General features: G+C 44.1%; 1 protein-coding gene across 2 annotated transcripts in view; it reads right to left on the minus strand.

The window, feature by feature from the left end:
- Positions 1–16,925, minus strand: part of RBL2 (RB transcriptional corepressor like 2) — a 104,880-nt gene extending 87,955 nt beyond the window's left edge. For both annotated transcript variants that reach the window (XM_088471860.1, XM_088471859.1), the window contains exon 1: positions 16,583–16,925. In XM_088471860.1, the coding sequence (XP_088327986.1) occupies positions 16,583–16,741 (159 nt within the window). In that variant the 5' untranslated portion in view covers positions 16,742–16,925. The remainder of the gene's footprint in view (positions 1–16,582) is intronic.
- Between the last annotated feature and the right edge of the window lie 590 nt (positions 16,926–17,515).

The raw sequence follows: 17,515 nt of genomic DNA on the forward strand, positions 1-17,515 counted from the left end.
TTACTGTGGAGGCATCCTCAGAAGGATTCTCTGATTCTGAGAATCCAGCAGGGCCCCCAGATCAATCATACCCTGTGAGGGATTTAGGTAGGACTTTTTCCCAGTTGATTAACCATTCGTGCTTGTGATTGAAAGCAATGGTTAACTGGAAATGGCTTTAAAGAACCCTGGTGATCCTGCAAAGAAGAAGAGGCCGTCCAGAAACAGGAGCAGTCGGATACCCTGAACAGGCGGACCATCATAAAAGCCATAAATCTGGTAAACCCCAGTGGGGTTTGAAAAATTGGAAGCGTTGCTGTGGCACAGTAAACCTGAGCCAACGCTGATGAGAGGGCTCTATAGGTACGTGTCCTGAATATCCAGCGATGCCATAAAGTCGGCAGGTTCCATAGCTTGGATGATGGAGTGTAGAGGTTCCCTCCTGAACCTAGGCACCTTGTAGGAATTGGTTCAGGGATTTCAGATAGAGTATAGGCCAATGAGGACCATTCGGCCTCTGCACCAGAAAGAAGTAGAATAACCAATCCCTCGCTGAGATAGTGGGGCTGGCATAATTACCCCTGCTTACCGCAAGGACTGAATAACTTTCTGGATTTGTAAGGCCTTGTTCGTGTCTGAAGAAGGGCCTGTGTAGCAAAACACGTGGGGAGGCCGTCTGAGCAAAGAGAGGGCGTCCCCGTGAGACTTCAACTCTTACCCAAGCATTCGTGGTTACTTGACACCAGCACTGGGCGAACTGAAAAAGTCGGTATCTCACTCTGGGATCCCCCAGATGAAGGCCTATCCCATCAGGCTGAATGTGTATCACCAGGTTTAGAAGCAGGGCGTCTGGATGTCTAGGTCTGCTTGCCACCGGGCACGGCGGCCCAGGCAGAGGCCGACAGTTTAGGAAAAGACTGGCCTTTTGGCTGTCCCTGCAGACAAAAAGATTTAACAGATTTAGTCCAAGGCCTTGTAGTGGGAGTAGCTAAAGACGGAATTTTCGCCGTTAGTTATACTGCCAACGTTGCTACAATCTTGTCAAGGTCAGTACCAAACAGGATCCTCCCCAATATAGGGTATCCATTTTAAGGCCTATCTTGGAGCCCACCTCTGCCTTCCTCAAAGGAAGCAGCTCAGGGACGCCAGACTATAGCACTGAAAGGCACGCTGAGCAGAGGGGAGGAGCCACTGTAACAGGGAAGGCTGCCAGCCCTGGCCGGCTATTTACCCTTGGGACGCCGGCTCCCGCTGCCGAACTTGAAGTCCCTGGTGGTCTAGTGGACACGCGGGGTATGGGGGGGCCCGCCACCATGGACATGCGGGGTATGGGAGGGTCAGTCACCACTACAAGCACCTCCGGTTTGTCCCCAGAGACCGGAGGCTTCCCGTCGATCCGGCAGCAGTCCTGAGTGCCCGCAGAGTACCGCTAGCACAGACTCTGGGGTCCCGCCGAGATCCCCAGATCTGTACTGGCGTCTCGGCGCCGGCGGGGTGATGGAGCGGTAGCTTGGACATCCTATGGACAATCCGAGGCTGCCGCTCTGAAGAGTCTAAAAGTAAATAATAAACCTTCAACTCATAAAATAAAATAAAGCTTAGGGGTTGCTAATCAGCCCCCCTACGATAACGGTGACCCGACTCCGGCCGGCACCAACTTAAAACTGAGGTGCTTCTGGCTTCGGGGTGGGATTTGTCGAAGCTGGATAATTGGCTGAGACAAGATCAGCTTAAAATTAGATCGTAAAGACGCCATCTTGTGACTGGCCGCAAGACGCCATTTTAGAAAATGAGATCGCAAGACGCCATTTTGCAAATGGCCACCAAAGCGCCATTTTTGGTAAACTCACCCTTAAGTACATATGGCGATATTACTATTAGCATCATGCGATTGCATCTTTCACCATTTCTCAAACACACATTAATACGCACAATTGCGCTGTTAACTAGTCGCATATTAGCGAATGCATAAGATCCTGTATGAAAACGCTGTTTATTAGCTTCATTCGCACGCATCTGCCCCAAGTTAACTAGCGTCTTTATATCAAACCCCAAATACTTACACAGTACATATTCACATAAAAGGTCTCATAAGCTTTAAAGTATAAGATTCAAGTTTGTTCATTTATTATAATTGCTGAGAAATAAAGGTTATTTGGTAGCTAAGGTTTAATACATGATAAGTAAGTCATGTTTGATATTATACTGATCTGCACTCTTTCAACAGCATTTTGATATCGTCAGTGTGAAGATCGCAACATGCATTCTCAACTTATGGACCGCAGAGACTTAAAGCAACGAAATGTACATTATATGACCAACTGTTAGGATGTGCATGAACAGGAAACCAGACAACCAGTTGTTAGAGGCTGGACTGTGTCTATTTGAATCAACCTGTTAAATGCTCTGCAACAGATGCATCCTCCTGGGAACCAATGGCATCAGCGACAAGCCTCTCTATTGTGTTGTCTGTTTCTGTGAGAGTGTAAACTTGTGTGTTGTGACCCCAATCAGAGTCTTCTTGCTGAATGCTGATAGACGGGGGTTTCTTGCTGAAGCCTACATCTGGTCCAGAAGGCTGCGTATGTATAACTGTACTTGGGTCTGTATAATTCTTTGCGCTAAATTGTACTTAGAGCATAGCGTGTAACTGACTGTACTTTTACTTGAAATATCACTTTGTGCTTTGGAACCACAGGTAAAAGGTCTGGAGTCTTTATTTACTATATGACTGCATACACAAAATAGCGTCATCCTTAGAGGTTTATAGGCAGGATATTAGAAGGTATAGGCAGGAGTGTATAGAGGTTCTAATTCAATATCCTTAGTTGGGGGCTCACAGTGAAGTCACTTATCTACTCACACGATACATACGGTTATCGATATCTCACCAAAGGGTGGAGTGGCCACATGCAGGGTTTACCTGCAACCGCTCGGTGCTGAGAAATCGCTACCCGTTTTCGTGTGAGCCAGGGACGCTGACTAGAATCCAGGGACAAGAGAGGAAAAAGATTGTTTTCCTTTGTTGATAGAACCTTATGTTTAAAGGGGTGCTCCAGTATTGAGCACGCGGCTGAGTCGCAGTTTTGCACACAGTCAAGACGCACTTTTGTATACGCAGCTAAAGGTTGTCATACGGTTGTGTGGTAGTCGCATTATTGTGTATGCGACTGGTCGCACAATAGCGTATACGTACTTCCGGTTGTGCTGCCACGTGTTTAAACAAAGCCGTTGAGGTTTGCATTCTTTTCAATTGTTGTCAATATCTGGGTTAACGTGTATTTTTCTGCGCAGGAAAAAAGTGTGTAACACTGAGTATTTGTTGGTAGGGGTAACTTGTTCCCTAAAGTTAGAGGTACCATATGACCTTTAAGGGCTAAGTGCTAGACGCTCGGTAAGCAGCTTACCGTTCGATACAGAGTAGCAGGTGTACATGTTGTCTTTGTTGTAGAGAGGTGCGTGGAAGTAGCCGAATTAAACTTCCATAGGTGTGGAAGTTGCCTTCTTAAATCTTATCCGGGTGTGTGGAGTAGCATTCTTCAATCTTCACAGGTGTGTGGGCGCTGCCGTTTAAATCGTCCACAGTTAAGTGAAAGTATCTTGACTATCTTTCACCAGTTTAAATCTTTATTGAAAAACGTAGGAGTTGTCTCAGAATGGGAGCCATGCAAACAATAGATATGTTAGACAATGATGTGCTGCTAATGGAAGCGCCGCTTGGATCGGCCCGTCGTATTATGCATACTAAGTACGGTACGTATGCAATAAGGTATTGTGATGTATGGTTTAAAATGACGATGAAGAGTGTTAGACCGTTTCCCAGAATTGGTAGTTTTGATAAAGATGTATTAGATAATGTCCTGGATCACATCAGTCTGATGCGCTCCCGAGAGAAAAATGTCAAATATTATGAATGTTTAAAGTTGTGGCAGCATGAAGGGGATGCGTGGCTTAAAAATGTGCAAGCGACGCAAACTAGCGTTGCGAGCGCATTGCCAGAGAATACATCCGCGACGCTAAATTGCAATGCGGGCGAGCCGCAAAATGGCGCGCACGTGCAGCAAGATAGCATTTGTGGAAAGTATTGCCAGCAGTTCACGCGCACCACCTCCACCTTATGTGGATGGAGGTGCAAGTACAGTTATCAAAAATACCCATAAAAATGTAACAAGCAATTTGTACCCTCTCTTAAGCAACCATAAAGAAAATGTTCATGATGTGGATGATGAGCCTATTGTAATGTCTGCCATTTCCCATGCTGTGCAGATGATAGATGCTGCACCACAACACTCACAAGTGGTGCCGCCATCTCCATCGGTAACAGTAAGGGAAGTGCTAGCCCCCTCTGCACCCGTAGAGGAAGTCGTTAATACCATACGTTGCAGCAGCAGATTAAACCCCCAGCCACGTAACAAGGTCAAATGTAGCAGCGCTACCGGTCTGCATCCCATTCGGACAATAACTGTTCCGAATGGAAATGCAGATGCGAACGGTATAGTGCCCACGAGGGAAGTGGTAATGCATTGTCCTTGGACAACAGCAGAACTGAATTCCATCATAAATTATTTCCCCGATCCCAAAAAGGAACTAGCCAAATGTCAAAGATTTTTGAGGAATTTGGGTAGTTCTCATGAGCCAACTAATAAAGATTGGATGGTGTGTTAAGGGCCTGTCTACCACGCAATACCGACGTGACAAAATTTATCACGGATTGTGTATTGGATGGTGACGTTCCGTTAACAGACCAAGTAAACCAAGGTAACATTTCGAGCATTGTAACTCAATTGGGTATATATTTTCCGGTAGTTAACTGGAACAAAATTTTCACTATAAAGCAAAAGGAGAGTGAATCTGCAGAAGATTATTGCGACCGGGCTCTGCAGGCTATCACCCAGTACACTGGAATAGAAGATATTAAAGATAGCACTCACCATAGGGGAATGATAGTCACGGTACTCATGGACAGTCTTAAAGAAAACTTAAAGACTCGGGTTCAGACCTCACAACCTGGCTGGAGGGGAGTCACAATAGATACCCTCATAGAATCTGCCATAGAACATGATAAGAACATCTCAAAGAAGAGAGAGACCCAGAGCGAAAAACTAATGGCTGTCAGTATCCAGGCTCTGGAAGGAATGACGGTAACATCACAGCCAGCAGACACACTTGCAACTACACACACACTTACACCTGAACAGTTATATGCCCTCACTAATCCCACACAACAGCAAACACAGTTCTATTCTACTAATCCTACACATCCACAGGTCCCATACTACTCACAAACTTCATACCCCCACAATACCCTTATCCTCCATATCCCTACCCATATCCATCACCTTCTCCCCCTGCTCAAACCTCACAACAACCCGTGTCTTCATCCGATCCACGAACATGTTTTAATTGTAACCAGCAAGGACATTTAATTCGAAACTGCAGAGTAAAAAGGGTAGGACCCCCAAATCAGGGAAAACCTGCATATCCCCATAAGGGATATGCACAGAGGCCAGCAAATATCCAGCAAGCACCAGCTCCAATTGTGGCCTTTAATGCTTTATTGGAGAATGGTAGCCAACGCTAGGGGTCAGGTCATACCTGTAGTCTACAGATAGGCAGGTTAACGGAAAGTACTAGGGAAGAACCGGTCATGATGGTTGATGTAGCTGGTACTGAATATCCTTTTCTTGTAGACACAGGGGCGACCAGGTCAGTGATAAAATCTCCCGTTAATTTACAGCTGACCGATGAGACAGTACCAACAATGGGTGTAACAGGTAAAGTGCAACATTATCCTTTAACAAAGTCCACAGAGGTTACTATTGGGCCGTTGCATACCAGGCATTCTTTCCTTCTGGCTGCTGCGGCTCCTACAAACCTGCTGGGTAGAGATTTGTTATGTAAGATGGGATGTGTCATATATTGCACCCCTGATAGTGTATTTCTACATATCCCAGAAAGAGTTGCGCACGAGGTGCGGGATATGTTGGACACTCCCCAAAGGATAATGTATCACTCTACCAGTTTAAATGAAAATCCATCTCAGGTAGATCAAATGTTGTCCCAAATTCCAGATTCCCTTTGGACTAAGGATTGACAGGACACTGGATTAATGGCAAACGTAAGCCCCGTAATGGTAAATTTAAAAGGCGGTAGGCAAGCTCCAAAAATTCCCCAGTACCCACTAAAACAGGAGGTAGAATTAGGGGTTTTCCCAATAATTGAGCGATTATTGCAACAGGGAATTTTAGTTCGTACAGCTAGTGTAGCCAACAGTCCCATCTTCCCGGTGAAAAAGAGTGGTGGGAGGGGTTATAGGCTGGTACAAGACCTTAGAGGTGTTAATAAAGTAGTAGAGAGCCAATTCCCCGTAGTGCCAAATCCAGCTGTCATTCTTATGCAGATCCCTCCAAATGCAACCCATTTCACTGTCATTTACCTCTGTTCTGCTTTCTTCTCTGTGCCTCTCCAACCTGTCAGTATTTATTCGCATTTACATACAGAGGTGTACAATATACATGGACACGGTTGCCCCAAGGTTTCAGACAGCCCCAGTATCTTCTCCCAGGCCTTGCACAACTGTTTACAATCTTTTCAACCTGCCAATGGATCTGTTCTAATTCAATATGTGGACGAGTTATTGCTATGTTCTGATTTGTTTATGTCATGTTTGAATGATACTAAACTTTTGTTGCTTCATCTCACGCATACAGGACACAAGGTTGCTAAGGACAAACTACAGCCGTGCCAATCCAGAGTCAAATATTTGGGACACTGCCTAACCCAGGGATTACGACATCTTACAACAGATAGAATCCAGGCCATACAGAACATGACACTGCCGCAGAATCAACAGCAAATTCGTACCTTCTTGGGAATGTGTGGATACTGTAGAATGTGGATCCCAGGTCTTCCTATTTTGGCCTTGCGTTTGCAGGACTTAGGACCTCATTCAGATTCGGTCGTTGCGGCCGCACGGTCGTAAGGGAAAAGGGGCCGGATATGCAAATGATGCACTCGCAAGTTACGTCCTTAAGATCGGATCGTTAGCTGGCCGACCAAGGGGAGGATGCGGCCGTAAGACAAAAAATACGCCCCCTTCTCGTACGCACTACACGTCATCTCCGGCCATATAAGGATTTATCGAGACCATCGGTAACCATCGGAACTGGTCGTAGAGCTTAAGGTTGACCATACCCTCTCTTAAGCACTACGATCAGGTCAGTGTACAAACCACCCATGTCACGTGTGCCATGACACTACTTTGTTAATTATGCACTCCCATAAAATGCCATTCGCATAATTAGGCACGCCTGCGTTTGGATCTCCACTCCCCCGTTTTCAAGCACCTTCCCCTGTTACCACCCACAAACACCTCATTCTGTCACTCAAACTACCGACCTGGCTGTGTTCAAGGAGAGAGAAATTTCTGATCGTAGCAGCTAGTTTGCGCACGCGTATTGTGAACTTTACGCATGCGCAATTTAGTGAACATTGGTGGCGTACGACCGTGCGGCCGCAACGACCGACTCTGAATGAGGTCCTTAGTCTCTTCCTCAAAGCCCGATCGTGTCATACACACAGAGGAATCAGAGCAGGCTTTCCTTAATCTTAAGGATAGTCTGTCAAAAGCACCTGCATTGGGAATACCTGATTATGAAAAACCTTTTGATTTGTATTGTATGGAAGCCGATGGTTGTGCTGCAGGTGTCCTCACACAAAAATATGGTGATGCCAGTAGGCCCGTAGCATACTACAGTGCCCAATTGGACACTGTGGCAAGATCACTCCCCACCTGTTTGAGAAGTGTAGCAGCTACCGCTCTATTGGTGAGTAAAAGTGAGGACGTAGTATTGGGCCATGATATGATTGTCTATACTCCCCACGCTGTATCTGCTCTGCTGAACTCAGCTCAAACCAGACACGTCTCTTCAGCTAGGTTTACCAAATGGGAACTAGCTCTAATCGCACCTGGAAACATCACTGTTAAACGTTGCAGCACGCTGAACCCAGCAACGTATTTACCATATGTACAACATGATGTACAAAGGGTGGAAGGAGACGAGTTGCTGGCGGGAGGTGAGTTCAGCGGACATAATGATACACACGATTGTATGAAATATCTGAATCAGACCTTTCCTGCTAGACCTGACATACATGACACACCTTTAGAGAATGTAGATGTAACTTTTTACACGGATGGGAGTTGTCATAGACAAACAGACACAGGTGAATTATGTACAGGTTATGCTGTTGTAAATGACACAGACATCATAGAAGCTAAACTTCTTGGTCCTCCTCACTCAGCCCAGGTGACAGAGTTAGTAGCACTAACTAGAGCGAGTGAACTGGCAGCAGGCAAGTCTGCTAACATTTACACTGACTCGAGATACCCGTTCGGGGTGGTGCACAATTTCTGGGCTCTATGGCGTCTGAGAAATTTTATGACAGCAGCAGGCACACCAGTTACACATTCCCGACACATAAAACATCTTTTAGAAGCAATCCAACTGCCCAAAGCGGTGGCAGTAATCAATTGTAAAGCCCATACATGTGAGGATGATCCGGTGTCACTGGGCAACAACAGAGCTGATGTAGCCGCAAAATGGGCAGCAGGGTTAAAAATGTTTTCTCCAACTGAACAAATTATGTCTTTCCAAACAATTGATATGCTGAAATTAATTGAGATGCAAAATTTGTGTTCAATCTAGGAAAGGTCCATCTGGAAGTCTAAGGGATGTGGGCAAGAGTCCTCTGGGATCTGGAGGGACGGACAAGGTAAACCAGTAGCCCCCAAGGCGTGTTACCCCAGCCTGGCTGAGGCAGCACATGGTCTGACTCATCTGGGAAAGCAAGGTATGTGCAAATTGGTAAGAGCATACTGGTGTGCACCAGGTTTTTCTTCACAAGCAGAAAAGAGAGCAATGTCCTGTCTGACCTGCTTGAGGAAGAACATAGGGAAAGCGATCCCTACCGAACCGTCTCACATTCCACCGACTGATGGACCTTTCCAGGTGATACAAATTGATTTCATCCAATTACCACCCTGCAGGAATCTCAAGTATGTATTGGTGTGCACTGACGTATTTTCTAATTGGGTTGAGGCCTACCCAGCGGCCACTAATACTGCTGCGTTTACTGCCAAGAAAAAAGTTCGGGAATTTGTATGCAGATACAGTATCCCTAAAATCATCGAGAGTGACAGGGGTACTTATTTCACAGGTGATGTTTTCCAAAATATGTGTAAGCTGATGGGTATTAATAGCCGACTTCACACCCCCTACCGACCGCAAGCTAGTGCCAAGGTAGAGAGGATGAACGGGACTATTAAAAATAAGTTAAGTAAAATCATGGCAGAGATTTGACTAGGATGGCCAGAAGCGTTACCGTTGGTCCTGCATAGCATAAGGACCACTCCTAGACCCCCTCTAAATCTGTCCCCATTTGAAATACTGTTCGGTAGACAACCTCATTTGATTACAAGTCCACAGGAAGACTTGAAAGGTAACAACGAGGTAACTGTATGGTATCTTATATCAATGAGTAAGCAATTAAAACAGCAAAAGCAGAAACTTAAATTGTTGTCCCATGATATGCCTGAAACTAACTGTCATGATGTTGAACCAGGAGAATATGTAATGACCAGAAATTTCTTGCGTTCAGGTTGTTTGACTGATCGGTGGGAAGGTCCGTACCAGGTGCTGCTGACAAGTACTACATCTTTGAAGGTGGCTGAGAGAGATACCTGGATCCATTCCACTCACTGAAGAAAGGTCAATCAACTGGTGGAGAAACAAGTCCGAGACAAGGCTGATAGCGTGGACCTGTCGATCGCGAACTTGTTCCGGGAGGATTGAAAAGGTCGTAGTGAGATACCTGAACTAAAAGAAATTTGAAGGTCTTGTTGTGGCAATGGACGGGCCTGCTGTGTTCATTTTCATATTCTCTTTTAGAGTGTTCACCATTCTGGTTGGTTCTGGGATATCTGATTTCTGTGATGGAGGACCGATTGAGGAGATGGGAGCTGATGGCAGTGCTGATGGAGTGGAATCAGGAGGAGTGCTATGCCAATCAGGGGAGTGTCTGACCAATCTTAGTACTGTTATTGTTAAGAGAGCTGTTATTCCGGATACTCGGGGACCGTGTGGAAGTTTATCGTCTGACGATTCCTGTATTTGTGAGCTTTGTGGGTCCCTAGTTGATGAGAAATGTATTCAACGGTGCCAGCCTAAATATAACCCGTACTGGGGTGGATTATCATAGCATGGTAGGCAAAATATTGATTGCTGGGTGTGTTCACATGTGCCACAGGCACAGCATAAAGTAGGATTGGTGCCATTTCCACTGAATATCACGGAAATTTTAGAATTGCAAAAAGGGAAAACATTGGATGGAAAATTCCTCTCATCCAAACCACCTCATTTCAAACTCTATCAATTCTAAGTAGATAGATCACTTTTGTGTTTAAACATAACCAACCCCAATATATCCGGAAGTTGGGAAATGACAGGGAATAAGTAGACGATGACCTTTTCACAGAGAGCTGATAATGATTCCGTAAATCATGATCTGTTACGTTCAATTAAATCTAGTGGGAAACATTTTAGGTACCGGTATACATTGAGTTCCACCAAAGAAATTATTGGTAAGGTACCAGATGGTTATTGTGCTAAAATAATACAACCAGAAACTTGCATAAACCAGATGGAAGAGCCGGAGATAGGATTGTTTGCAAGGGCAATGTGTTCAATGATAATGATGCATACCATCCCTTATGTTCTCCCCGATAATATGTATTTTATATGTGGAAGAAAGGCGTATAAGTGGCTCTCCCCGAGTTCCGAAGGTTTGTGTTACCTGGGAAGGGTAGTCCCAGAAGTTATGACCCACACACATGTTGAAATGATTGGTATCCATAAAAACACACCATCACCATACCTTCACACGCAATATGAACACAAACGAAATATGATACCTGGTGACGTGCATAAAGCCACTCAGTTAATTAGTGAGACAACTGGCTTCCAAGTTTTAGTCGCACTGGATCCCACCAGGATTGCTCGGGGTACATAAAATTTTAGATATATTCAGGAACTTGCTAAATTGATAGATAATATCACCGAGATGTATGATGACACATTCAGGTAGACAGGGAGAGAATTGCAAGCGTACAAGAAAGAATTGGTGCAACACAGGCTAGTGTTAAATTATTTAACTGCTATTACTGGAGGGTACTGCGTAACTTTGGCCATCCAATTTGGAGTAAAATGTTGCACCTATGTCACCAGTGATACCAGCGACCCCAAGGAGGTGATAGACCGAAAGATGGATGAAATTCTGCAGCTAAAATGGGAGTTTCGTAAGAACCATAATGCTTCAGTGGCTGAAGTAGGGGAGAAGATAGAAGGATGGGTTTCATGGCTGAACCCAGTGAAATGGTTCTCAGGTCTAGGGGAATGGGTCCAGGAAGTAATCGCCAGCATAGGCAAATTCTTGATCCTTATGCTGATTGTCATCATAATAATTGGCATATGTGTCCGTGTGTTCCTATTGTGTTGAAGTGTGGAAAATGTAAAAATAAAGTAAAATGAAAGAACGAAATTATGATGGTGGTCAGTAATGACAATATGAATACCGAGGTAAATATAGAACTGCATTACAACCCTGAACTAGGAAATACCATAATTTAATGTATTATATTTAGACCTGCATAGAATGTATTATTGAAATGTTATTTTTAAAACACCTCAGATAATGTAAAGTCTCAAATTCCCCTTCAAGACTGCCTTTATAGGACTGGTGTATCCCCACACCTTTCACATGATCTTCCAAGATCCGCGGTGTGCGTATAATAGTAGTTTTATGTCCCCACTCAGAGACACAGTATTGATGGATTAAGAAACACCTTGTGCCATCCCATAACAACACTAAATAATATATAAATGAAAGCCTAAATTAATTTTTTAAATTAAGATTGTGATAGCATGTTGTTCGCTATCAAAGGGTGGACTGTCGAAGCTGGATATTGGCTGAGACAAGATCAGCTTAAAATTAGATTGTAAAGACGCCATCTTGGGACTGGCCGCAAGACGCCATTTTAGAAAATGAGATCGCAAGACGCCATTTTACAAATGGCCACCAAAGCGCCATTTTAGGTAAACTCAGCCTTAAGTACATATGGCGATATTACTATTAGCATCATGCGATTGCATCCTTCACCATTTCTCATACACACATTAATACGCACAATTGCGCTGTTAACTAGTCGCATATTAGCGAATGCATAAGATCCTGTATGAAAACGCTGTTTGTTAGCTTCATGCGCACGCATCTGCCCCAAGTTAACTAGCGTCTTTATATCAAACCCCAAATACTTACACAGTACATATTCACATAAAAGGTCTCATAAGCTTTAAAGTAAAAGATTCAAGTTTGTTCATTTATTATAATTGCGGAGAAATAAAGGTTATTTGGTAGCTAAGGTTTAATACATGATAAGTCATGTTTGATATTGTACTGGTCTGCACTCTTTCAACAGCATTTTGATATCGTCAGTGTGAAGATCGCAACATGCATTCTCAACTTATGGACCGCAGAGACTTAAAGCAACGAAATGTACATTATATGACCAACTGTTAGGATGTGCATGAACAGGAAACCAGAGACAACCAGTTGTTAGAGGCTGGACTGTGTCTATTTGAATCAACCTGTTAAATGCTCTGCAACAGATGCATCCTCCTGGGAACCAATGGCATCAGCGACAAGCCTCTCTATTGTGTTGTCTGTTTCTGTGAGAGTATAAGCGTGTGTGTTGTGACCCCAGTCTGAGTCTTCTTGCTGAATGCTGATAGACGGGGGTTTCTTGCTGAAGCCTACATCTAGTCCAGAAGCACTGCGTATGTATAACTGTATTTGGGTCTGTATAATTCTTTGAGCTAAATTGTACTTAGTTCATAGCGTGTAACTGACTGTACTTTTACTTGAAATATCACTTTGTGCTTTGGAACCACAGGTAAAAGGTCTGGAGTCTTTATTTACTATATGACTGCGTACGCAAAATAGCGTCATCCTTAGAGGTTTATAGGCAGGATATTAGAAGGTATAGGCAGGAGTGTATAGAGGTTCTAATTCAATATCCTTAGGTTATAGGGAGAGTGGACCCAGTGCATCCTGGGAGCTGAAAGCTTTAACTACGTGGTGCCCGAATTTGGTTCCCAACCTATACCCCAAGATCAACCCTGTGGACCTCCTATGGACCCTGAAGATGATATTGGGTATTATGCCATCAACTGTCTCAGGTGTAGGGGAAAGTGATAAGATATTATTGGTTATATCAGCGGTGGCCCGTAAGTGCATATTACAGATGTGGACCAATGCAGATCCCCCATCGATTTCTTTATTCCAGGCTAAATTATTTCTTGCCTTCCAAATGGATTGGCTAGACACTACCCTGCATAAGGAGACTAAGGTGCGTATTCAATTAGAAGCGGAAAGCCATTTTCTGCAAAAAATTATCGCAGATCGAAACTTTTCGCGTGGTCGGAACTTATCTCCAAATTCAATTCCAGACGGTTTTCACCTACGCGGAAAGTAAATGCAATGCAATAGGCGAAAAAGATTCGCCTCTGAATAACAGGTGAAAAGAAGTGCAACATTGTTATTTTGGGGTGCAAAGGTGGGGAACCACTCAGACCCCTTGGGGCAGCCCCCCAAGGGACAATTGTGTCAAAAAATCCATGGTAAAAGACATAACACCCCAAAAAAGTACTTTAATTTTGGGGGGTGGAAAAGTACAAGCATAAAAACTAGCGAAATAGACTTCTTGGGGTGTTGTAAGGAGGGGCCAAGTGTTTTTGGGATTGCAGGAGCATGTATGAGGGTGGTTTTCCAAGATTTTTTTAAAAGTTCACTTTAGAGACCTAAAAAAATGCTAGCACCCATTTTCAAGTACCCCAAATTTGACTGGACTACTTATTTTCACCAAAAAATACAGCTTAATGCCATTCTTCATCACTTGTGCAAAGACGCTAAAAAGAAGCTATTGAAATAACTTAAGTACCCTAAACAGTTTTATTAGGGCTATTCAGACACATCTACATTGATCCCCAATGTTAGTGCAACTTTTTGGGGGGTTCAGGCTGATTTCCCCAATTCTGGGGGCCTATTTATCAAGCTTTCTGCATAATTTTATAAATTGTTGCTATGTACTAACACCACCATGCAGGAGCTTGCACAGAAATCTCAGCCAGAGTGCTAATTAGCTGTGCAAATCGCAGTCCCCGTTATTACTAAAAGGGACTACAATCTGGCACTTGTGTACTAAGTGCTGAAAAGTTAAACTTTTTCTGAGTTTGGCCCCGTTAGTTTACACCATCTTCAGATAGTGTCAACCGCTTTATGCCTATGGATGCTTACGAGCATGTGCATGCAGTGTCAGCTTCCCCCGGAGAAGTCTTCTACAAAATGCAGGGAATATAGCTTGCAGGGACAGTGGTTACAGCAACCACTGTCTCTGCAAGCTTCCCTTAGTACATAGCGGGGATAGTTCTCATTAAAAATGAAAATATTTGCTGTAAAACTGATCTTTAAAATTATATAAAGGCTTTATTTACATTTATTTATTTATTCTGATCACTAACAAGATTAAATACTGCCATTTTATTCTCCAAGGTATTGAGGCACAAAAATATGAACTCTAACCCACGACAAGCAATAGTTGCTTTAATTTAAATACTTGCAGTATGATGCATATAGAAAAGCCAATTGCTGATAGTTTGCTACTTATGTTGCAACAAAATACATGTTAGAAAAGGAGTATATGCAGGTTAACAAATCTGACAGGTAGCCCTCACTGTATGTAGGAAAACTATAAAAAAGACAGACAAAAAAATTACTATAATGGCTACATATATGTTGTCACTGTAATTAGAATTGAAATGGTCTAAGCATCTCTCCATGGAGACTGCATCAAACTACCAGTGTGCCAAGCCAAACAAGCCATATTAAGCACAGTGTAACCATCTTTACTATGAAGCCACCAGCTGTTAAACATGTCTTTGAAGTTTAACACAACAATCAGCACCTTGGTAACAGCATTAGTAATAGGTATTGCTAACCCTGTACCAAGTTACATCAAGTCTGCACTGTTGGCACATTATGTAGCTGTAGTACAAAGCATACCTCTGCTAATATTTCATTACAGCAACATCTGAAACATCACTGAGCTTCAAAATTGTTGGAAACAGAAAGTTCTGCATTGTATGGAATATTAATAACTACACCTATGGTGCTCCAAGAAATAAAACTAGTTGAAATCTCTGTTATTGCAATTTTTACCAAGTTAGAGTGTAAAGCATAAGCCAGGTAACCAAGAGGACACAGGGAGAGATAGCCCAATTCTAAACGGTCACAAAATGCAATAACCTTAACAGATTGTTTTATGAATATTAACATAGTTCTAACGTAGGGTCTGTAATTTCTAATTATAATTTGTATAGTTTACAAAAGACAAAAAGGAAGATATTGCATTACAAAATTGTCTAGTTTCAAACAGGATGTAGTTGGCACCTCCACGGTGAGGATGGCGGCGCTCAGAATGCCGGCGGCGGATCCCCGACTACAGTTAGAATCACGGCACCAGGATCACGACCGATGAAATCCCGACGTTAAGTGTTAGGGGTTGAGCATTAGGGGGAGGGTTAGGTTTAGGCTGCGGGAGGGGATGGTTAGGTTTAGGCTGCGGGAAGGGGAGGGGGGGGGGGGGGGGGAGTTAGGTTTTGGGGTAGGGACTTGGGGACTTGGGGTTTGGCACTCCCCAGGAGGGTTAGGGTAGGGAAAGGGGGAGTTAGGCAACCCCCGGGAGGGTTAGGTTTATGGTGCAGGGAGGGGGGGGGGATAGGTTTAGGCACTAACGGGGGGAGTTTAGGGTTAGGCACTAAGGGGGAAGGTTAGGGTTAGGCACGACTAAGGGAGGGCTAGGGTACTTACCAGCCCCAGTCGGGAAATAGGTCCGTCGCTGACGGTATTTGATCCGGCGTGTATTGAGCTGCTGGCATTAAATACAGATTCCCTGCAGAGAGCCATCCCCAGTGTCGGGCACCTGCAGGCCCCAAAGGGGGTCACAATTTGTGGTTGGCTGAGCCCCCATCTCAACCAGTTAACCCTTTACAGCCTTGAGTGAAAAAAAGTGAATGATTTAGGGTTTACAGCCTACAGCAGCAGATTAATTAAAAAAAAAAAATACAGTCTCCTTTGGGAAGTAAAAGACAACAAATTGGTTTCCCGGGTCAGCTTAGTCATACGATGAGACATTGTAATGATAGTATTCCTACCAATGGTCCAGGATTACCTACGTCTCAGCATCTGCACAGAGTACAGGATCGTAGTGCCGGTACTGTAGGTTCACACAGGTTTCAGCAATTGGAAAGCAGGAGCTCCGGGACAGGCAGAGATAGTGGCACTGCCAGTAGAGATGCTGGCACTATGCAATGCGAGGCAGCACGCTATGCATGTCCTGTCACTTCTCCATCCCCCAGTCACTCAGTGGCAGCATGCATGACCTCTCTGGTGCATTTTACATCTGACCCAGCCATATTAACCCCCTCACCTCCAGAGTGTAATTCTGGCTGATCCTGGCGTAGCTCTCCCAGGCCTCCACACGGGCCCTCTCGTCCATATTGAGACTGCTGCACAGCTCCTCATACCGGCAGCGGAGCTGCTCCTCTCCTTGCTGGCCGCTCCCATTCTCGTCCTCTTCCTTGATCATGATGAAGCCTCTCCTGGGATTCCCCGGTCAGACGTACACTGCACAGAGCTCCGGTAATAACACTGCGTAGCCATTTAAATGGCCTAAGACTGACAGCCGCACACGCTCATTCACAGCAAGAGTTACGTCAACGCTGTCTGGTTACCATTCTCTTCCACTCACCGCTACTCCTATAGCGTACGTCCTCTCATAGCAAGGGAGAGGAGGGTCTGGGCGGAGAGAAGAGATCTCGTCGGAGAGCTACGCGTTGCGATTGGTCCGTTCTAGTAAAGCTAATGCTCCCATTGGTCCAGCCCGCTCACGAGCCTCCTGTCCATATTCTACTAGATATACAACGTTTGTAGCAAAGAAGAGTCTAGTTATGGACGTCTGTCTGCTCGCTAGTACTTACTACACAGGCGGCGGGCATAGTACTTACAGCGCTGACAGGTCTCATATAAACGAAACCAAAATCATTCACTGCCCCCAGTGTAGACGTGAAAAACACGCTATCTACACACATACACATTCTCTAAATATACGTACATATACTTATATATATAAATCCAACACAAACAATCGGCAGTCGAAGGCTCCAGTCAATAATACATGTTTATATATATATATATATATATATATATATATATATTACACACACACACATATATATATATATATATATATATATATATATATATACATATACACACACACACAATCTAGCACTACACGCTCACTAGCTCTCTCTCTATATATTATACACACATACATACACACTATATATATGTACACACA

Source organism: Taudactylus pleione, unplaced genomic scaffold, assembly GCF_031769625.1.
Source record: "Taudactylus pleione unplaced genomic scaffold, aTauple2 ptg000117l, whole genome shotgun sequence".
NCBI classification, from domain to species: domain Eukaryota; kingdom Metazoa; phylum Chordata; class Amphibia; order Anura; family Myobatrachidae; genus Taudactylus; species Taudactylus pleione.